Source organism: Bos mutus, chromosome 3 (genome assembly GCF_027580195.1).
Source record: "Bos mutus isolate GX-2022 chromosome 3, NWIPB_WYAK_1.1, whole genome shotgun sequence".
Classification (NCBI taxonomy): domain Eukaryota; kingdom Metazoa; phylum Chordata; class Mammalia; order Artiodactyla; family Bovidae; genus Bos; species Bos mutus.
Window position 1 is genome coordinate 2,911,216 of NC_091619.1, and position 23,908 is coordinate 2,935,123.

At 40.4% G+C, this 23,908-nt stretch overlaps 1 protein-coding gene and 1 pseudogene across 3 annotated transcripts; both read right to left on the reverse strand.

The window, feature by feature from the left end:
• Positions 1 to 2,109: 2,109 nt before the first annotated feature.
• On the reverse strand, positions 2,110 to 9,346 carry LOC102283430 (C-reactive protein-like; annotated as a pseudogene).
• A 13,434-nt stretch (positions 9,347 to 22,780) lies between these two features.
• On the reverse strand, positions 22,781 to 23,692 carry LOC102283150 (C-reactive protein). 3 transcript variants are annotated; one of them, XM_070362914.1, is made up of 3 exons: positions 23,629 to 23,692; positions 23,268 to 23,391; positions 22,781 to 22,868 (listed from the first exon to the last, which is right to left on the reverse strand). In XM_070362914.1, exons 1-3 carry the CDS (start codon positions 23,690 to 23,692, stop codon positions 22,781 to 22,783), a joined length of 276 nt encoding a protein of 91 aa, XP_070219015.1. The 3 variants fall into 3 exon arrangements, with proteins under 3 accessions (XP_070219015.1, XP_070219008.1, XP_005906177.2); XM_070362907.1 differs by having other exon boundaries at positions 22,781 to 22,890; positions 23,257 to 23,391; XM_005906115.2 differs by having other exon boundaries at positions 22,781 to 23,391.
• Between the last annotated feature and the right edge of the window lie 216 nt (positions 23,693 to 23,908).

Consider the following 23,908-nt stretch of genomic DNA (forward strand, 5'->3'; position numbering starts at 1 on the left):
TGGAGCTTCAGCTTCAGCATCAATCCTTCCAATGAATATTCAGGGTTGATTTCCTTTAGGACTGACTGGTTTGATCTCCTATAGATCTGATTATAGGTGTGGAACCACAAAATATAGAGCTATCAAAAGAGAAGCTTCTGTCTGTCTCCATGCTCCTGTTAGAGCTCTGAAAGAACAATCTCATCTCTTTCCCTGTGTGCTCTAAAGGAATTGAGCAATAAACATAGGACTCAGGAGGGATCACAACATCAGCCCTGTGGCTGGTGTTAGGGAAGGGAAACAGTTCCCTCGACCCTTTTAAGTTCTTCCGGCTGGTCTAAAAATTAAATTGGCATGAGACAAATTAACAGGAGAAAACCAAATTTAATTGTGTATGAATAAAGGTCCCATAAGAAAAATGAGGCACAAGGATTAGTTAGGGAATTGTGGCTTATAAGCCACTGAAAGAAGGAGAATGGGGTAGGAATTTGAGCCTTCAAAGGGGAAAAAGATATTTCACATAGAGATAGAAAAACAAATGTTTCCTATGCCATACAGAGACAGTGGGACACAATGAGGGGTTTGGTCTCCAAGCCCTGCCAAGTTCCCCCTACTGAAACAGAAGGGAAGCGGGCAGCACACAATTAAAAGAATAACATAACTTGAGGATGTGACATAAACTAATTAGAACCAAATAGGTCCAAGATAGTGGATGAGTCAACTTCCAGTAGACCTGAGCCTCAGCATACACTACTTGTAACACGTCAACAAGCTAAGGGACACACTCACCAGCATCACCATCAAAGATCAAAAAGTAGGCAGGGGCTCAATTCCTAGAAACCTCTGCCCCTTACCTGAAATAGTTGACATAATCCTCTCACTCATAAGCCTATGAGATAACCAAGCCCATGAAAACTAATCACACCATATTTCAGGCCCTTTTGCCTTCTGAGATGGCCCACACTCTGTGGAGTTTGTTTCTCTCTAAATAAATCCATTCCTTACCTATCACTTTGTTTCTCACTGAATTCTTTCTGTTCTGAGGCACAAAAGAACCTCAGCCTCAGTAAGTCCAGACACCAGGTGAGTGACTCTAATGAAAAGACCATGGGTTCAAGTGCCAATCTAAGATGATGATTTTGGCCATTTTGGCAAGTTACTAAATTTTTCAGGTTTTTCCTAAGTATAAATTAAATTTTTGTTTTATTTTCTCCTGTTAATTTGTCTAATGTCAATTTAATTCTTAGGCCAACAAAACAGCCTAGAGGCATGGAGGAAAAATTCTTCCTCCTTAACACAAATATGAAGGATAGGTTTGAAGAAATAAAAGCTCAAAATGTAAGGATGAGGGACACACATAAAAGTAATCTGGGTGATAATAAACAAGAAGAAAAAATAATGGAAATTTCACATAATAAAAACTGGTGATCCTGAAGAAAAAATAGAACAAATTAAACAGAAACAACAACAAAAACGCCTTTTTCAGTTTTTGAATATTCAAATTGAAAGGATTAAAGAATTAAAGATAAATCTAATATTTAATGACCACATCCTGCTGGTGGAAGCAGAATGCTGGAAAAATTCTATTCCTGTATTCTTTAGATAATTTAATAAAACACAGTAGATGGGGTTGGTGTGCCTGTGAAAAGGAAATGAAAATATTGGCAGGACTACAGTTAAAAACACTCAGTCTTTTAGGAGAAAAGTCAGCCCACTTGCTCTTAAACTATGATTAAAATTCAGTGGCTCTCTACCTCCCCTGAAAGCTGGAATTACTTGAAGAGCTTTAATAAACACTGATGTTTGGGTCCCACACCCGCCTCCCAATTCAGGTTTAATTAGCTTAGGGCATGGCTTGGTAATCCTAATGTGGAACCATGTTTAAGACCCTCTTCTCAGCACTATCCCATGTGCTGATAGAAAAAGAGTGGTGAAAGGAGAAGGAAATACACTCCCCCGGGGCACAAGGGGTCAGTGAAACATCAGAGCCAGAAACACGGGAAATGTAAGGTGTAATCCCCAGAAGGCATCTTCAGGATTAGCGAAAGGGCCTCAGGGCCATAGGTGGCATTTGGCCATAGGTGGCATTTGTCACCATGTTTTTTGTGGTTTTTTGTGGTTTTTTTTTTTTCACTTGAGCACCTGCCAGTTAAGGATGTTAGGACTGAAGGTCCCACCAGCACAGACACTGCTAATCTCTTCTGGCAACAGCACAAAGTCTTACATGTTCATACCTCCAATGTCTCCCACCAAACACTGGTTTTTATCAAAGCCCCCAGTGAACACAGACTGCTCCTTTCCCGGGATGATGCTGGCCTTTGCCCCCAGAGAGGTTCCCTCTTCCAGACTCCTCCTCACCATGGGCTTCCCATCCACCCGGAGCCTTGTGATCTCAGAGGCAAACTCCCAGATCATACAGAAGTGCTTTGGTGCAGGAGAACCCTCAGGAGACTTGAAAAAGATGTCAGCTCCACCCATAATACACTGTACCTGCCAGTCCCTCATTATGTTGCAGAGGAGAATCTCATTATGCTGTTTCCTTGTGGTGTAAGAGAAGAGGCTATAGTTGAAGGTTAGGTCAGTAAAGATGTGCAGGCACACGTGATGGCCTGGAGTGGTTTAGTTAAGTGTGCCATCAGTGTCACATAGGAATTATCCGACTCTTTGGGGAACACAAAGTCCTTTGTGTGCATATCTGTAGGGTGAAAAAACGAGAAGGGAAACGTCAACAGTGGAGCTTTGTTAAAAATCAAAATTCAATTGAGTAAATCTAAAGATATAATTGTCATTATTCAGTGATTCATGAACTGGGCAACATCCCATCTAGCTGATAGAAAGGAATTTCAAAGAGCTGTAAAAAATCAAAAACTGTTATAGACAGAAAAGAATAGGAAGAGAACTTTTTAGCAAAGAGTGGGTTATTTCAGTGGGCTATTTAGCAAAGACCTATGACAAGGTCAACTTCTTATGGGAGAAAAATGGCGTCTTATTGGGTAGATTACCTTATTAGAGAGGCCAGGTAATTCCAGACTGACAAGGTAAATGTCACATTCCTGGGAGAGGCTGAAATTACAATTAGAATAGTTATTGCATTTTGACTTGCTAACATGGGGCTTAACACAAGTGACTCCATTTTCAAACAGTTGCCTCTCTCTCTCTCTCTCTTTTTTTTTTTTTTAACAGTTCCTCCCTTTTGATCAGCCTGAGATGTCTCCAGCTGGTATGCAGGACCAGAAGTCAAACGGAGCCTTCTGTGACTACGAGATGTGTACCTAAGGTTCAAGTCCCTGGATTTTACCTGCCATTTGGGTAGGGAGAAGGATCATGAGTCCCTTCCAAAGAGATTCAAGGGCAATCTTTTTTCTCAGTGATTCCAAATCAGAATGGGAGAAAATGGAAACATGTCTTTGGAGATTTATAGCCAAATTCATTAGGAAAATAGAAGAATTCAGGACCCAGTCCAACTTGTAGATATATAACAAAATCTCAAAGATAATCAACAGGATTACAACTTAATATCTACAAATGTGCACACATAACTTTTTTCTCTATAATCGTTCCCATTTTTATTTTATAATCATTTTATAATCACCCCCATTTTTAAAAATCAAAGATAACCACAGTACAACTAATTTATTTGCACTAAATTTGGCCTTTGTTGTTGCTGTTGTTGTTGTTCAGTCACTAAGTCATGTCCAACTTTCTGAGACCCCATGGATTGCAGCACACCAGGCTTCCCTATCCATCACTATCTCCTGGAGTTTGCTCAAACACATGTCCACTGAGTCAGTGATGCCATCCAACCATCACATCCTCTCTCCCCTGATTCTCCTCCTGTCCTCAGTCTTTCCTGATTATTTACATAAAGGCAGCAAGGATAGTGATTGACCATGCAAGCTCTTTTGAAGACTGCTCTGTTGAAACCTTGTAAGTAAAATACCAGGCCATTTTCCCAAGGGACTTTATTGACTCCAGAGAGTAAACCTTAATTCCTTAAAACTCATGGTCATCTGAATAGCAAAAGCAATCTTGAGAGAGAACAACAGAGCTGGAGGAATCAACCTTCCTGCCTTCAGAGTATACTACAAAGCTACAGCCATCAAGACAGCATGGTAGTGGCACAAAAATAGAAGTATAGATCAATGGAACAAGATAGAAAGTCCAGAGATAAATTCATGCCCCTATGGGCACCCTATCTTTGACAAAGGAGGCAAAAATATACAATGGAGAAAAGACAGTCTCTTCAATAAGTGGTGCTGGGAAAACTGGTCAGCTATGTATAAAATAATGAAATTAGAACACTACCTACCTCTATACATAAAAAATAATCTCAAAATGGATTAAAGACTTAAATGTAATGCCAGAAACTATAAAACTATTAGAGGAAAACAGACAGAACACTCTTTGACATGAATCACAGCAAGATCTTCTATTACCCACCTCCTAGAGTAATAGGACAGGGGAGCCTGGTGGGCTGCCGTCTATGGGGTCGCACAGAGTTGGACATAACTGAAGTGACTTAGCAGCAGTAGCAGCAGAGTAATGGAAATAAAAACAAAAATAAACAAATGGGACCTAACTTAACCCCAAAACTTGCACGATGAAGGAAACTATAAGAAAAGTGAAAAGACAATTTTTAGAGTGGGAAAAAATAATAGCAAAGGAAACAACTGACAAAGCACTAACCTTCAAAATATACTAGCAGCTCATGGAGCTCAATACCAGAAAAACAAACAACCCTGTCAAAAAGTGGGAAGATGACCTAAACAGACATTTTACCAAAGAAGACATACAAATGGCTAGGATACACATGAAAAGATATTCAACATCACTCATTATTAGTGATATGCAAATCAAAACTACAATGAGGTATCATCTCACACTGGTCAGAATGTCCATCATCAAAAAGTCTACAAACAATAAACGCTGGAGAGGATGTGGAGTAAAAGGAACCCTGTTGTTCCGTTAGTGGGAATGTAAATTGATACACCACTATACAGAACACCATGGAGATTCCTTTAAAAACTAGGAATAAAACTACTATATGACCCCAAACTCCCACTACTGGGAGATAGCCTGCAGACACCACAGTTGAAAAAGACACATGTACCCCAATGTTCATTGCAATACTGTTTACAATAGCTAAGACATGGAAGCAACCTATATGTCCATCAACAGATGAATGGATAAAGAAGTTACAGTGCATTTACACAATGGATTATTCAGTTCAGTTCAGTTCAGTCGCTCAGTCGTGTCTGACTCTTTGCGACCCCATGAATTGCAGCACGCCAGGCCTCCCTGTCCATCACCAACTCCCGGAGTTCACCCAACACACATCCATCAGGTCGGTGATGCCATCCAGCCATCTTATCCTCTGTCGTCCCCTTTTCCTCCTGCCCCCAATCCCTCCCAGCATCAGACTCTTTTCCAGTGAGTCAACTCTTTGCATAAGGTGGCCAAAGTACTGGAGTTTCAGCTTTAGCATCATTCCTTCCAAAGAACACCCAGGACCGATCTCCTTTAGAATGGACTGGTTGGATCTCCTTGCAGTCTATGGGACTCTCAAGAGTCTTCTCCAACACCACAATTCAAAAGCATCAATTCTTTGGCACTCAGCTTTCTTCACAGTCCAACTCTCACATCCATACATGACTACTGGAAAAACCATAGCCTTGACTAGACAGACTTTGTTGGTAAAGTAATGCCTCTGCTTTTGAATATGCTATCTAGATTGGTCATAACTTTCCTTCCAAGGAGTAAGCGTCTTTTAATTTCATGGCTGCAATCACCATGTGCAGTGATTTTGGAACCCCAAAAAATAAAGTCTGACACTGTTTCCACTGTTTCCCCATCTATTTGCCATGAAGTGATGGGACCAGATGCCATGATCTTTGTTTTCTGAATGTTGAGCTTTAAGCCAACTGTTTCACTCTCCTCTTTCACTTTCATCAAGAGGCTTTTTAGTTCCTCTTCACTTTCTGCCATGAGGGTGGTGTCATCTGCATATCTGAGGTGATTGATATTTCTCCTGGCAATCTTGATTCCAGCTTGTGCTTCTTCCAGTAATAATGGATTATTACTCAGCTATAAAAAGGATGCATTTGAGTCAGTTCTAATGAGGGAGATGAGTCTAGAGCCTATTATACAGAGTGAAGTAAGTCAGAAAGAGAAAGACAAATATATTAACACATGTATATGGACTCTAGAAAGATAATACTGATGATCCTACTTGCAGGGCAGCAAAGGAAAACAAAGACATAAAGAACAGAATTTTGGACACAGTGGGGAAGCAGAGGGTGGGGTGATTTGAGAGAGTAGCATTGAAACATATACATTACTATATGTAAAATAGATATCCAGTGGGAATTTGCTATATGACGCAGGGAACCCAAAGCTGGTGCTTTGTGACAACCTAGAGGAGTGGAATGGGGAGGGAGTTGGGAGGGAGGTTTAAGAAGGAGGGGACGTATGTGTAGTTACAACTGATTCATGTTGATGTATGGCAGAAACTATTGCATCATTGTGAATTAATTATCTGCTAATTAAAAATAAAAATTTAAAAGAAACAGTCATATCTGAGTCTATACACATCTCCCTCAAATATGACATTTCAGCTAACACCTTGGTAATATAACCTGTATTTGTAGTTGTGTTACAAATCTGTTACAAGGAGAACAGATTCTTACTAAATTTATGTAAATGACTAACCCTAATGCCATGAAAAGAATATTCAAGAGTTTTGGAGAGGGATCGGGTAGAGAGAAAAAGTAAATGTTTCATCTTTGTTTACAAAGGTATACTTTGCCAAATTGCTTTAAGTCATAGACAGCTTAAGAAAAAAGATTTTCTGAAATTTGGAGACAAAAATATTAAAGAATCAGCAATATTTCAAACAAAAAAATTATAATCTTCCTCCTTAATCCATTCAGTCCTATGTAATTAATATTTGTTTGCTCAAATCCAGCTTTTCCATTAGTTCTGTAAATTTTTACTCAATTCAGTTTTATGATCTTAAAGCTAACAGAAACCTGTACTTGTCAAAGTCCTTTCCACTAATCTTCTTGAAGATGAAGCACATTTGAAGAAATACTTTTACAAAAGCATCTGAGTAAAACAATAACTGTCTGTAAGTGACAAAAAACTTTAAAATGCCCATCATTAAAAATCTGTTGAAAGCTCATTTTAATGGCATTGACAAGGAAATTTGCATATTTCTGTGATATAAAATGTTTTAAGATAACTGGCATTATGACTGATAATCATACCAGGATATGTCCGATTTCTAGGAATTTATCACAATTTTACAAAATTTATAACTTATACAAATACAACATAAAGAAGGCTTAGTACTACTTCTTATTTGACAATGCTTCCAATATGATTTAATACATCAAATAAACCAAATTGTTTAACATTTCCTTTTATACAAAGAGAGAACAAGTGTTTTAAAATTTTGCAGGGAACCTGTAATATCCCAAAGTTAGTTTGAGGTCAAAATGACTTCATTTAGAATTTGACCTGGGGAAAGTTTGTCAAAGAAATCAAAAGATTTTAAAGTCCTTGGTCAAGCAGGATCATAGATCACTGTGAAAAAATACTGTTATCCATTTAACAATAATAGCAGTTAAAGACTTCAAAGGCAAATGCAGGAAGTTAAGTAATGCTAAAGAAAAATGTAGCTCTTTTACTAAAGAAGACTCAGCTTTCTTAACTAATCAAAAGACCCGATAAAGATAGCACAGGAAATTATTCTGATAAGACACAAAATCTTTCTTTTCTAGGCAAATTACTTAAAAGGTCAGAAAAGAAAACTTTTACAATCTCTTATCAAGAGCGGAACAACAGTTCAATAAAACCTTATTGTTTTCACAGAGGGGGAAAGCACATTCTAACTTTATAACTGCTTCCTTTTTATATTAAAATTTATTCACTAGAATTCATTTCCACCTTAGCCAGTCTCAACCATGCATAAAAACCCTTACCAGATTCCTTTTCCACAAACCTTATACAACTTTCTTCTTTATTTATTTTTATTTTTCTTAAGACTTATTTGCTTATTTATTTGGCTGCACCAGGGCTTAGTTGTAGTATTCAGACCTTCAATCTTCACTGTGGCTGTGGGATCTAGTTCCCCGACCAGCGATTAAACCTGGGCCACCTGTATTGGGAGGGCAGAGGCACTCTGACAGCTTTTAACTGCCTGAGCACAGCTTTCAACTGCCTGAGCCATGTTGACCAATTATATGGGGTTTTTTCTTTTTTGCTTTTATGATTCTCATTAGCAATAGCCTTTACTTACTAGACCCCGTACACCTTAAGTCAAACTCAGTACAATCTGAAACCCAGTCTAGTTTTTCAGTGGGACCTAGTCCTGCTCCAGCTGTTCACCTGATGTGGAATTTGTGGGGTGGATAAAGAACTGAACCAGCAGGTCCCCAACTATGAATTGCAGACTGAGGTTCCACACAATGGAGAACTTCATACTGAGCCATCAATCATTCCCAAATGGAATCTGAGGACAGAAACAAGGGCTGAGATTTCAAATCAAATAGGGAACTGACTAGCAAGCCAATTAGACCAGGAGCTTGATACAAAGGAGAGCAGAGCTCAGAACATAGAGCAACTAGCCCAGGGCCCCACTGAAGATGACCAAACCAAAAAAACTCCAAACAGACCACACCCATGTCTCTTGTTTCAAAAACTCTTGAAAGAAATCTTTGAAGTCTTGTCACTGCCTCCAAATCTGCTAAACTGAGTAAATGGAAAGATCTAATTGGCTTTAATTCAATGATTCATGAAGCAGGCAACCTCCCATCTAACAGAAAGGAATTTCAAAGAGCTTATCCAAATAAAAGCCTTTTATAGGCAGAAAGCGGTAAGAAGCAGAAGTTTCTAGCAAAGGGTGGATTATTTCAGGCAAGGTCACCTTTCTATGGGGGAAGGAAAGGGTTTTATTGGGTAGATTACCTTATTAATCCTGATCATGTAATTTCAGATTGACTGGTGAAAGGTCACATTTTGGGGAGAGGCTGAAGCTGCAGTTAAGTTAGGTATTAGGTCTTGGTTTGCTGACTTGGGGGTTAACACAACTGACTCCATCTTGGGCCTGTTGTCTCTTTTCTATCTTTGTTAGGCCACAAAGATGCATTCTTTTACTATGTACAGGAGATTGTACTTAAAAACTGCAGCCTGCCTTCTTTGCCACATCACAATCCCTCCCCAGTGCTGGCTATTTTCCCTAACGTGGCTTTGCACAGACAGCCCTGATACAAGAGCCCAGCTACCACCTGAAGCAGCACCTACCTACCTGAGAAAAACCACTAAAGAGGATAATGATGACCAGAAAACATGGTGACAACTTCTCCATGTTCCTTCCTGCAGTCACTGTGCCCAGAATCTGGGTTATCCTCCTGGGAAGAGCAGCATCAGTTGGGCTATCTGGGGCTTGGGTGTCTGAGATCCCTCTGACTCAGGTCTGCCCCCTTTGACTTTATATGTGCAATAGTCAGATTGTCTCAGCTGATGGGTAAATGATTTTCCAAAACTGCTCCTTAGAACCATAAATCAAAGCTCTAAGGGCAAATAAACCAATACAAATCACAAAACGGGAGACCAACATGGGTTATTTATTAGCAACTCCATGTAGCCTACTGGAGCTCCAATAGCTCTGCATTGCAGTGTTTTGTGAATTAAAACAGTCACATCTTATGAGTCCATTCTGGAGAAATGTTGCTAAAAATTTGGGGATGGAGGAGATATTTTACTCACAAAGGCAACCATAACACCACTTAGGATCATGAAAAATTAGAAAACTAAGGCATGTTTAAGGAAACTGTATACATCTACAATCACTAAATAGAATGGATAATTGTTTAAAGTACTGGTTGTGAACTTTATCCTACAACATGCAAAAAATGCTTATAATAGTATAATATGAGAAAAATAACATAAATTTGTTTATATACAATTTTTTAAATGAAGTAACTAGTTCAGAAAAAAATCTAATAGGAATAACCCCCCCACCACAAAAAAAAAAAAAGTGTGTCCTTATCATGGTAATGAAATTATGAAGAATACTTTTCTTTCATTAACATTTTCATAATATAGTTATATTGCTTATAAAATAAAGTGTGTGTGTGTGTGCACGCACACATGTATGTGTGTAATTAAGAAGCAAAGAAAGAGAGAACAGAATAAAGATAAGTAGCCCATGAAGCTTCAAAAGCTAGTTTCATTTTATGAATAAGACACCCAGCTTGTGGCTATTTGACTTTAATCCAAAAACATTATAATTTCACATAAAAAGAATCTTAAGTGTATTCATCATGAGTTTTCCCATTGTAGTCAATAAGAATGGCAAACCACTTCAGTATTCTTGCCTTGAGAAACCCATGAACAGTATGAAAAGCCAAAAAGATATGAAACTGCAAGATGAACTCCCCAGGTCAGTAGGTGCCCAATATGCTACTGGAGAAAAGTGAAGAAATAACTCTAGAACGAATGAAGACATGGAGCCAAAGTGAAAACAAAGCCCAGTTGTGGATTTGACTGGTGATGGAAGTAAAGTCCAATGCTGTAAAGAGCACTGTTGCATAGGAACCTGGAATGTTAGGTCCATGATCAAGGTAAATTAGAAGTGGACAAACATGAGATGGCAAGAGTGAACATTGACATCTTAGAAATCAGTGAACTAAAATGGACTAGAATGGGCGGATTTGATTCAGATGACCATTATATCCACTACTGTGGGCAAGAATTCCTTAGAAAAAAATGGAATAGCCATCATAGTCAACAAAAGAGTCCAAAATGCAGTACTTGGGTGCAATCTCAAAAATGACAGGATGATCTCTGTTCATTTCCAAGGCAAACCATTCAATATCATAGTAATCCAAGTCTATGTCCCACCAGTAGTGCTGAAGAAACTGAAGTTGAATGGTGCTATGAAGACCTACAAGACCTTCTAGAACTAACACCCCAAAAAGATGTCTTTTTCATAAGGGACTGGAATGCAAAAGTAGGAAGTCAAGAGATACCTGCAGTAACAACAAATTTGGCCTTGGAGTACAGAATGAAGCAGGGCAAAAGCTAACAGAGTTTTGCCAAGAGAACGTGCTAGTCATAGCAAACACCCTCCTCCAACAAAACCAGAGAATACTCTAGACATGGACATCACCAAATGGTCAATACCAAAATCAAATTGATTATATTCTTTGCAGCCAAAGATGGAGAAGCTCTATACAGTTAGAAAAACAAGACCAGGAGCTGACTGTGGCTCAGATCATGAACTCCTTATCACCAAATTCAGAGTTAAATCGAAGAAAGTAGGGAAAACCACTAGCCATTCACATATGCCCTAAATCAAATCCTTTATGAATATACAGTGGAAGTGACAAATAGATTCAAGGGATTAGATTTGATAGACAGAGTGCCTGAAGAACTATGGATGGAGGTTCATGACATTGTACAGGAGGCAGTGATCAAAACCATCCCTAAGAAAATGAAATGGAAATAGGCAAAATGGTTGTCTGAGGAGGCCTTACAAATAGCTGAGAAAAGAAGACAAGTGAAAGGCCAAGGAACAAAGGAAAGATATACCCATTTGAATGCACAGTTCCAAAGAATGGCAAGGAGAGATAAGAAAGCCTTCCTCAGTGGTCAATGCAAAGAAATAGAGGAAAACAATAGAACGGGAAAGACTAGAGATCTCTTCAACAAAATCAGAGATACCAAGGGAACATTTCATGCAAAGATGGGCACAATAAAGGAAACAATATGGACCTAACAGAAGCAGGAGATATTAAGAAGAGGTGGCAAGGATACATAGAAGAACTACACAAAAAAGATCGACATGACCCACATAACCACGATGGCGTGATCACTCACCTAAAACCAGACATCCTGGAATGTGAAGTCAGGTGGGCCTTAGGAAGCATCACTATGAACAAAGCTAGTGGAGGTGATGGAATTCCAGTTGAGCTATTTCAAATCCTGAAAAATGATGCTGTGAAAGTGCTGCACTCAGTGTGCCAGCTAATTTAGAAAACTCAGCAGTGGCCACATTTTCATTCCAATCCCAAAGAAGAGCAATGCCAAAGAATGTTCAAACTACCACACAATTGCACTCATCTCACACACTAGCAAAGTAATGCTCAAAATTCTCCAAGCCAGGCTTCAAGAGTATGTGAACTGTAAAATTCCATATGTTCAACCTGGATTTAGAAAAAGCAGAAGAACCAGAGATCAAATTGCCAACATCCATTGAATCATCAAAAAAGCAAGAGAGTTCCAGGAAAACATCTACTTCTGCTTTATTGACTATGTCAAAGCCCTTGACTGTGTGGATCACAACAAACTATGGAAAATTCTTCAAGAGATGAGAATACCAGATCACCTTACCTGTCTCCTGATAAATCTGTATGCAGGTCAAGAAGCAACAGTTAGAACTGGACATGGAACAACAGACTGGTTCCAAATTGGGAAAGGAGTACACCAAGGCTGTACATTGTAATCCTGCTTATTTCACTTATATGCAGAGTACATCGTGCAAAATGCCAAGCTTGATGAAGCACAAGGTGAAATTAAGATTGCTGGGAGAAAGATCAATAACCTCAGATATGCAGATGACACCACCCTTATGGCAGAAAGTGAAAAGGAACCAAAGAGCCTCTTGATGAAAGTGAAAGAGAAGAGTGAAAAAGCTAGCTGAAAACTCAACATTCAGAAAACTAAGATCATGGCTTCTTGTCCCATCACTTCATGGCAAATAGATGAGGAAACAATGGAAACAGTGACAAACTATTTACTGGACTCCAAAATCACTGCAGATGGTGACTGCAGCCATAAAATTAAAAGACTCTTGCTCCTTCGAAGAAAAGCTGTGATGAACCTAACTGCTGCTGCTACTGCTGCTAAGTCACTTCAGTCGTGTCCGACTCTGTGTGACCCCATAGACGGCAGCCCACCAGGCTCCCCCGTCCCTAGGATTCTCCAGGCAAGAACACTGGAGTGGGTTGCCATTTCCTTCTCCAATGCATGAAAGTGAAAAGTGAAAGTGAAGTCGATCAGTCGTGTCCGACTCTTAGCGACCCCATGGACTGCAGCCTACCAGGCTCCTCCGTCCATGGGATTTTCCAGGCAAGAGTACTGGAGTAGGGTGCCATTGCCTTCTCCAATGAACCTAGACAGCATATTAAAAAGCAGAGACATTACTTTGCTGACAAAGGTCCATCTAGCCAAAGCTATGATTTTTCCAGAGTCATGGATGGATGTGAGAGTTGGACTATAAAGAAATCTGAGCCCCCAAGAATTGATGCTTTTGAATTGTGGTGCTGGAGAAGACTCTTAAGAATCCCTTGAACTGCAAGGAGATCTAGCCAATCCATCCTAAAGGAAATAAGTCCTGAATATTCATTGGAAGGACTGATGCTGAAGCTGAAGCTCCAATACTTTGGCCACCTGATGCAAAGAACTGACTCACTAGAAAAGACCCTGATGCTGGGAAAGATCGAAGGCAGGAGGAGAAGGGGACAACAGAGGATGAGATGGTTGGGTGGTATCACCAACTCGATGGACATGAGTTTGAGCAAGCTCTAGGAGTTGGTGAGTCACAGGGAAGCCTGGCATGCTGCAGTCAGGGCGTTGCAAAGAGTTGGAGTGACTGAGCGACTAAACTGAACCGAAGTCAATGAGAAATCGATATTAGACATTATTTCTTTCCTATTTGACTGGAAGAAGTGACATGTGGGTAGCATATTCTAAACTCCCAACAGAAAAGATCTATTACAAATGACAGTACATTTCTGGAAAGGTTTCTCTTCTAATGATGTATTAGTTAAAAATTCCTTTTAATTACCCTTTCTCAAACTCTTTGCATCTTATTTTTAAAATGTAAAACTTACTTAAAGTAATTGCTTCAAAAGCTTCTTATTCCAAACATTTGTCAAATTAAATAAATATGCATACTTTGAACAAAAATTATAGGTAAAACATTAGGACAAAGAAGGAAAGTGTTTTCCAAGTACTTGAACTGCCTTCTCATTAGCATTGGTTTTCCCAGGTTAAGTCAAAAGAAGGCAGCTGCAAGTATGATGGCAGGACTCTGGAAATGTTATTGATTTCAAGGAGCTGACCAGATCATCAGATCTGTGTCCATAACGGGTATTCTGAACAAGGCTTAAAATTGAAAAAGAGAGAGAGAGATAGAGGGACATAAAAATAGAGAGAGTGAGAGCTATAGAAATAGAAAGAGAATTGAAAGAAAAAGGAAGACAGAATTTGAGAGACCTTCCTGTGAACCATTTCACAAGCCACCCCTAGTTCCAAGAATCTGCCCAAGCAACACTGTGACCACTCACACCATGGGACAGAAGAGAGGTGTGTGCAATAGACCAGATTGCCCTGTGACATTTTCCCTGCTCAGATATGTTTGCTTGGGTGTCCTATCTTATCTTTTACAGCTCATGATATCCCCATGAAAATTTTTAAGGATCTCAGCTTTTCTAGATATCTTGGCTCTTTGGTTTCTCCCTGATTTAAAGCCTCAGTACATCAGAAAAATACTTCATTTAGAGACTCCCAAGTATCAACTGGGGATAAAGAAAAACACTGTAAGACAAACAATGTTTGTTATCTTGCTACCACAGTGCAGCTTTATTGAATAAATAAGAGCATGGTAAATATAGACCTATCAGTTTGTTTAATCCTCAAGGACCTATAACTCTAGATTCCAGTGTTTAAAGAGAAAGTTTGGTGTGCCCACAATTCAATCTGAAACCACTATAACATGGGGAAAAGAGAAAGCAAGGGACATGTCAGTCAGAAACAACCATAGATCCAGTCAGAGACAAGAGTAGCCTTTTCAAAGCTATCACTCAGCCTAGAACAGTGGCTCCCCAGACCCCGCTGTTGGAGACTCGGCTGCACATTGTAATCAACTAAGGAGCTTCAAAAATACTAATGTCTGTATACCTAGACAAAACTATAACTCAAAAATGTACATGTACCCCTGTGGGCCTAGCAGCGCTATTCATAATAGTCAAGACATGGATACAACCTAAATGTCCACCCATAGATGAATGGATGAAGAAGATGTGGTACATATATACAACAGAATATTACTCAGCCATAAAAAGAACAAAACAATGTCATTTGCAGCAATATGGATGCAACTAGAGACCATCATGATCACTAAGTGAAGTCAGAAAAAGAAAGACAAATACCGTATGATAGCACTTATATGTGGAATCTGAAATACGCCACAAATAAACCTATCTACAAAGAAGAAAACAGACACAGAGCACAGACTTGTGGCTGCCAAGGAGAAGAGAGTGGGGGAGAGAAGGACTGGGAGTTGGGGATTAGCAGATGTAAACTATTATATATAGGATAGATAAACATCAAGGCCTTATAGGATAACATGCGAGCATGTTAAGTCGTTTCAGTTGTGTCCAACTCTGTGTAACCCTATAGACTGTAGCCCCCAGGTTCCTCTGTCCATGGGATTCTCCAGGCAAGAATACTGGAGTGGGTTGCCTTGCCCTCCTCCAGGGGATCTTCCTGACCCAGGGATCGAACTCACATCTCCTACAGCCCCTGCATTGGCAGGTGAATTCTTTACTACTAGCACCAACTGGGAAGCCCTACTGTATAGCACAGGGAACTACATTCAATACCCTGTGATAAACCATAAAGGAAAAGAATATACAAAAAAAGAATGTCTATATGTATATAAGAGAGTCACTTTGATTGATTGACAATCAAGCAGAGATTGATTGACATGACACTGTAAATCAACTATACTGAAGTTAAAAAGAAGAAAAAGTTTTAAAAAATACTGATGCCTGGATCTCATCACCAAAGAATCTACTGCAATAATATGGGATGTGACCTGGGAAACTGGATTTTTAAAATCTCCCTCAAGTGATTATAATATTAGCAACTAAATTTGAAAATTGCTGGCCTAAAGAATTTCTCATATGATTACATGCCTTTAATGAGTACTTCCTAGACCATGAAATGATGTCTAAGGGCACAACTAACAGTGGAAAAGATGGGGGCTTCCAAGTCAAAGAAGAGCTTTGACAATATGTCAAGGGCTTCTGTTGTTATTCAGTCCCTAAGTTGTAGCCAACTCTTTGCAACTTTATTGGCTGTAGCACATCAGGCTCTTCTGTCCTCCACTGTCTCCCAGAGTTTGCTCAAATTCATGTCCATCAAGTCAGTGATGCTATCTAGCCATCTCATCCTTTGCTGCCTTTTTCCTTTGGCCTTCAATCTTTCCCAGCATTAGGGTCTTTTCAAATAAGTCAGCTCTTCACATCAGGTAGGCAAAATACTGGAGTTTCAGCTTCAGCATCAGTCCTTCCAATGAATATTCAGGGTTGAATTCCTTTGGTATTGTTTGGTTTGATCTCCTTACTATCCAAGGGACTCTCAAGAGCCTTCTCCAACACCACAATCCAAAAGCATAAATTCTCCAGCAGTCAGTCTCCTTTATGGTCCGACTCTCACATCCATACATGACTAGAGGAGAAATCATGGTTTTGACTATATGGACCTTTGTTGGCAAAAGGGTGTCTGTGCTTTAATCTGTCTAATGTAATGATGCTAAAGTTGAATAGGAATTTCATGTACAAGGCATTCTTGCAAACATATAATAATAAAATGAAAAGTTGGGAGATTGCCAGTGCCCCCAGAATGGTAGTTTACATGCTGTATGTATGGCATCCTGGAATGGCTTCTCCATGAGAAAATGTGTATGCATCCGCATACTCCCTCTCCTCCTCTAGGGGTGTGAGTACAACATATAAATTTTTACTGCATGTGGCAGTAGAAAGCAGTGGTTTGAAGCATGGGTCTTGGAGTCAGACTGCCTAAGTTCAATTCCAACTCTGGACAAGTTAATTAACCTTTCTGGACCTCAGTTTCCTCATCTGTAAAATGTGGACTATAAAATGATACTTGCCTCATAGGGTAGTCATTAAGCAAATAAATATGCCTAAAAAAACAGTGGAAACAGTGTCAGACTTTGTTTTGGGGGGCTCCAAAATCACTGCAGATGGTGATTGCAGCCATGAAATTAAAAAACGCTTACTCCTTGGAAGGAAAGCTATGACCAACCTAGATAGCATATTCAAAAGCAGAGACATTACTTTGCCAACAAAGGTCCATCTAGTCAAGGCTATTGTTTTTCCGGTAGTCATGTATGGATATGAGAGTTGGACTGTGAAGAAAGCTGAGTGCTGAAGAATTGATGCTTTTGAACTGTGGTGTTGGAGAAGACTCTTGAGAGTCCCTTGGACTGCAAGGAGATCCAAGCTGTCCATTCTAAAGGAGATCGGTCCTAGGTGTTTTTTGGAAGGAATGATGCTAAAGCTGAAACTCCAGTACTTTGGCCACCTCATGCCAAGAGTTGACTCATTGGAAAAGACTCTGATGCTGGGAGGGATTGGGGGCAGGTGGAGAAGGGAATGACAGAGGATGAGATGGCTGGACGGCATCACTGACTCGATGGACGTGAGTTTGAGTGAACTCCAGGAGTTGGTGATGGACAGGGAGGCCTGGAGTGCTGCAATTCATGGGGTTGCAAAGAGTCAGACACGACTAAGCTACTGAACTGAACTGAAAGGCCTTAGAACAGTGAATGGAATATGGTATGAGCTCACTATGTATAAGGTATTTTTAAGACCATCTGTGATCTGTCCTGTGTGACTAAGCAATTACCATTCTAGGAGTGGTGATGGAAACTTAGAGATTCCTTATCTATGTGTATAAGAAGACATGGGTTGGATGTACTAAACTGAATGAGTCCTTAGATCCTGCACCAGAGGCAGACAAAGGGGATAGATAACTTGAGTCAATGTGTGCTAGATCCTTCTTTAAAGACCACCAACCTGCCTTCAAGGTTATTGGGAGCCACACATATCTCAGATAAGACTTCTGAGCTGCCAGGAAGACACTAAAGTGTTGGTTCTAAAAACATTTGGCAAAAGAGCTTGTGAATGGCAGACTCCTGGGCTCTAACTCCAGAGTCTAATCTGGTAGGTCTGGGGTCAATGAGTCTACAGTAAACACCCTGGGTGACAATGATGCTTGTAATCACCAGGCCAGGTTAAGAATCAGTTTAAGAATCATTGGACCAAGCTATCTAGGAAATTTGAGATAGGAATCTGCATTTTCTGAAGAAGAAAGGTAGCAAGCCCACTCAACCCACTTTCTGTTACAGGAGAAAGGAAAAGATAAATAGATAATATGGAGGCAGAGAATAACAAGGGAGGCATCTAGGCAAGTTCTGCCAACCCACCTGAGACTAGAGGTTGGCTGTCTTCAGATGAAATTATTTAGAAATCAACACAGCATTTTCCTTCTTTCCCTGGGAGTCTAAGGATCAGAAATTGATATTTTCAAAACCTGATTTGGGTAACTTTTTTTCTTTTTTGGCTGTGGGGCTCACAGAATCTTAGCTCCCTGACCACGGATTGAACCCAGGCCAACTGCCAGGGGATTCCTGGGTATTTTTGTTGGTGATGTTGCTGTTGTAATGATCTGGAGTCACTTACTTCTTTTTTTTCCCCTGTCAATCTTTACTTCCCTGGAGATCAAACTAAGTGATAGTGAGAAACATTAGGGAAAAAAATCACTGACTTACCATCCTACCTACTTTCTCAACTGGGACTCCAAATCTATTTCCATCAGGCCCAGTCCCATTTCCAAAGCAGCCTGCAGTCTCTCTTCCAAGCTCTGGATGGACCACAAGAAAGGGTCCTCATCCATTCATCTGGCTGGAGGCCACTCAAGATCACTGCGACCAGTGATCCAGTATTTCTCCCTGACAAAGGGAGACTTTATATACCTGATCTGTGCATCACCATGTTGCATCTTGTGCTAAGATGTTCACACTTGAGTCACTTCAAGCCAAGACTTGAAGACCTGGTTCATATTCTTACCAGCATGGCTATTTTCAGTCAGCAAAGGAAAGTGTCCTGTTGGGTAGCAGCCTCCAGCGTCTGCCTTTGGCTTTACATAGGCAATTGGTCTACCCCCAATGTTTGGTCTATAACTGAACTACAATATCTCTTCATGCTACTAAGCTTCATGTCATTGATAGAAGTGTACAAATCTATCCTCTTACCCCCTTTGAAGGAAAGAAATGTTTATCATTTACTACTCATGTAGTAATCACTTTCCTCGTGCCTCAGACAGTAAAGAATCCACCTGCAATGCAGGATACCCAGGTTTCATCCCTGGGCCTGGAACATCCTCAGGAGGAGGGGATGACTACCCACTCCAGTATTCTTGTCTGGAGAATTCCATGGACAGGGGAGCCTGGCAGGCTACAGTCCGTGGGGTTGCAAAGAGTCAGACATGACTGATCGACTAACACTTTCACTTCTTTTTTTTTTCGTAAGTATGTGCCCTCCATATAGCTTACATCATTTTCTCTCAAGGAAACCCTATATAGTAATTTTATTGTAGGTTTTATATCTCGTTTGGCCCCCTGTCTTCTTAACTTGAGCCTTAACACCTGATTTTACTTTTGAACAAACTGGATGCATGATCCCTGCTATTAAGGAGAACCAGTGTAAATGACATGGGTACATTAACATCAGCCTTACTGAATAATTGATCTTACTCTCCATTTGCTGTGACAAAGAATTGCTTAGAACTAACTTACCCAAACCAAAATCATCCTCTCTGGTAGATGTCATATAACATTTAATTGGATTATGTCGAACAACTCTATATAGTCCAATAATACCCCAGTTACCTTGGGATATCTTCTCTAACAGGATTACAATGAAGAATCTTTAGGTAAGCTAAATTGTTTAAACATTCCAGAAATGCTTTATTGAGATTTTTAAATGTTCACTGAATGCAAATACCAGCTTTAAAAATTTCCCTGGCTAAAATGATCAGGACCAGAGGGTGTCCACAAAACTATGTGTGGCAAGGTACCAGTAATTGAATTCTGAGAAAAATATTAGCTCAGCCCACATCCCTAGGGAGTTGGGATAGCCTTGTATAATTAAGACATAACTCCTGACTGGATTCTTTAACTAGGGGGAAAAAAAATCAACCCTTCCTTCTTCCTAGCTGAATGTCAGGGTATATGTATCTGCCCTAATTAAAAAACAAAAAATATTTGCACTCGCCTATTTACCCAGGAAAATGTATCCTTCTTTTTTTTTCACACATTTTTAAAATTTATTTATTTGTCCATGTTGTGAAACATGTGGGATCTTAGTTCCCCAACCAGGGATCAAAGCTGAGACCCCTACATTGGAAGTGCAGAGTCTTAACCACTGGACTGCCAGGCAAGTCCTTATCCTTAACTTCTATGTTTTCAAATGGTTACCAAAAGTAAATTAGGAGAATCAATATTCATAATTCAACACTCATAAATTTATCGTTCTAATATTCCGAGCTTAATTTTTGGTTAAGATTCAGACCTTTCAACTGCAATCAACCCAGACCAATTCCACCAAATTGTATTTCAACGGTATATAATCAACCTTTGTTTGCGGACATCATACAAAGTTCAATTCAGTCGCTCAGTCGTGTCCGACTCTTTGTGCCCCATGGACTCAGCACGCCAGGCTTTTCTGTCCATCACCAATTCCCAGAGCTTGCTCAAACTCATGTCCATTGAGTTGGTGATGCCATCCAGCCATCTCATCCTCTGTCATCCCCTTCTCCTCAATAATAATAATAGCAGATAACTATTTTGAGAGTTTACTATGTGCCAGGCACTACCCTAGGTACTCTATATGCATGATCTCACTTGATCCTTTCAACAACTCTTTGAGCTAATTACTATTATTTCTCCTCACTTTATAGACAAGAAAACTGAGACAAAAATTCACATAGTAAGTTGTAAAGCCAGGATATAAACCTAGGCAGGATGCTTCCAGAAACTCTATGCTTAACTAGTCTACTGATGCCTTCCCCAAAGTAACTATTTGATATATAGTCACAGGGCTAGTTCATACTTTAGTGTGACTTCTGTGGGGTAATTTCAACAGCTCACTTAGTTCTAAAAGGCCAAGGTGAAGAACATCTTTGGAAGAAACCAACAGCCATCAACCTTGAGGGGTCTTTCTCTACAAGGGACTTAAGCAGCTTGGAAAGTGCATTCCAGCCATTGAAACTGACAGCAGATTCTTGGATCTCAATGAGCTTTAGTTTTTATTCCTCATATTGGAGGAATAACACAGTGAGTTTTTTTTAACTGAAGTATAGTTGTAGTACTCTATTATATGCTACACATATAATAGTGTAGGTGTACAATATAATGACTTAAAATGTTAAAGGTTATACTCCATTTATAGCTACTATAAAATATCAGCTATATTCCTCATGTTGTACAATATATTCTTGTGGCTTATTTTATACAAAATAGTTTATACCTCTTACTCTCTAGAGTGAGAGTTTTACATCCCCACGACTGGCCTCACACAAATTACCAGCTATCACAAAAGAGGGGTTGCATTCAACAGAAAAAAAATCCCTATTGGAGGTTAGAGAGCCATCAGCTATGTCACTGCAAGACGGGTAATGGTTCGCCTGAACTCACTGGGACTTGGTTTCAGAGGATTGTTAGAAACATTAGTCACCACTTGAAATGCAACCATCAGATAACAGCTCGGGTTCACTAATATAAACAGGGGCTTTACTGGTTCATGAATGTGGGAAGGTCAGGTGTAGATCTGGTTCCAGGCAAAGCAGATCCAGAAATTCAAACAGTGCAGTCAAGGCTCCACTGCTCTGTCAGTCCCTCAGTTCTGCTGGCCCCAGCTTGGCTTCTTTCCTCACAGTCTTTCTCCATGTGGTAAACAAGATGGCTGCTGACGGTCTCAGGCTAATACCCTCTCAGATGGAAATTTCAGCAGAAAGATGTCTCACTCCCAGAGTTCATAAATCAGTCCTGGGAAAGACTATAATTTGTCCAGCTAGGAGCATGTAACCATCTCCCCATCCTAAATCTCCAAACAAGTTCGGGCTACTCTGATAGTTCAGCCTGAGTCACACCCACTCTGTGGCCTGGCTGTGTTGGGGAAACAGGTGGGGATGCACGGTCCCATGTGGTTCAGATGGTGTTTGAGAAGAGTTTCCCAAAAGAACCACAAAATGAAGAAATCACTGTGAGCAAACAAAAACATGGCTATGTAAACTCTTGGCAGTAACAATTAAAGTAACTAACCAGATGCCTCCACTTTGCCCATGAAAAAATATAGGTTTTCTGTACTGGGCCTTTCTGATTGCCCTTCCAGGGTACTTTGAAAAAGTAAGGGAACTGCAGCACTAGGTTTCCCATTTTAGAAGACCTGGGCCAGTGTCATAACTCCAACACTAAAGAGCCCTGTGAATATGAGGAAGACTCTCCTACTTTCTGGGGGGTTCTTAGTAGGAAATTAGATATGAGACCAGCACTCCCTACTCAGCTCAAAGATTCACCTTTTGACTTAAAAAAAATCACTTCTCCTTGCTGGGTCCTAGTCTTCTCATCTAAGTGAGGGTAAGGGATTAACTCTAAAATAATCTAAGATAATCAACTTTAAAAGAAAAAAGAAAAAAAAAACAGGACATCCCAAAGCATCTGCAATCCTGATCCTGTTGGACAAAACTTTCCAATCTCCCAAGCCAGATACTTAAAAATTCCATCTGGTGTTGAGGAAGGTAGAACAGGGAAGCAAAAGCCTATGTTCACAGAGCAGGCTTGCAGAGGTGTGTACAGGGGTGGGGAGGTCCAGAGCCATAAGGTGGAATTGCCAGGAAGCACTTCTAGGACCACAGCCTAACCTCACTACCACAGCTGAGGCTTAATGAACACCTCACCCTTTGCTTCATAGTTCAGCGCCTGCCAGTTAAGGACATTAGGACTGAGGGTTGAACCAAGATAGACAGCATTAATCTCTTCCGGCGACAGCACAAAGTCCCACATGTTCACATCTCCAATGTCTCCCACGAAACACTGGTTTCTATCAAAGCCCCCAGCGAACGCATCCTGCTCCTGCCCCAGGATGATGCTGGCCTCTGTCCCCAGAATGGCTCCCTTCTCCAGACTCTTCCTCATCCGGGGTTTCCCATTCACCCAGAGCTCTGCAATTCCGGAGGTGGACTCCCAGCTGGCACAGATGTGCGTTGGAGCTTGAGTGTTTTCGGGACTCTGGAATAACACCTGCTTCCCATGCACTCCAAAAATATAGCCTTTACCCTTAGACCAAAATATGAGGATCTCGTTAGGTTGCTGCTTGGTGGCATAAGAGAAAATACTGTAGCTGTGGGTTCGGGCCAGCTCTGTGTAGAAATAGAGACACACGGTGAAGGCTTTGAGTGGTGTCCTTAACTGTGTTTTCAGGGATACGTAGGAATTCTCCGTCTCTTTGGGAAACACAAAGGCCTTCTTATGCAAGTCTGTGAGACAGAAAGCAGAGGAAAGATGAAAAGTTTCTCAGATCACAAAGATCTATTCCTGCATAAATAGAGTTTGGGATTGAGAAATAGACTGATTTTTCCTCAGTGTCATACACACACACAGACTTACACACACTCACCCGTGCTGGATGTTCCTCTGACTTCACCTTGTATAATCTTAGGCCCCACACCCATCACTCAGATCAAATCCTTGGCACAGCTTGGAGTAGCCCCTACCTGTCTGGCCTGAAACACTAGAGAAGCTGATCAAGACCAGGAAACACCACAACAGCCTCTCCATGGTCAGTCTCTGCCACCAATGCTTCTAAAATCTGGATTCACCCTTCTGGAGATGTCTGTGGCTGAAAGCTCAGCGACCAGAAGTCCTAGATTCTTTGCCTCAAGATCTGCTCCATCCTGCCTGGATTTATATCCAAGGCAGTGGGGGAGTCTGTGCCACACGTAAATGATTTTCCAATACTACCTTTCTCAGCAAGCGTCAGGGCTCTGGAAAGAA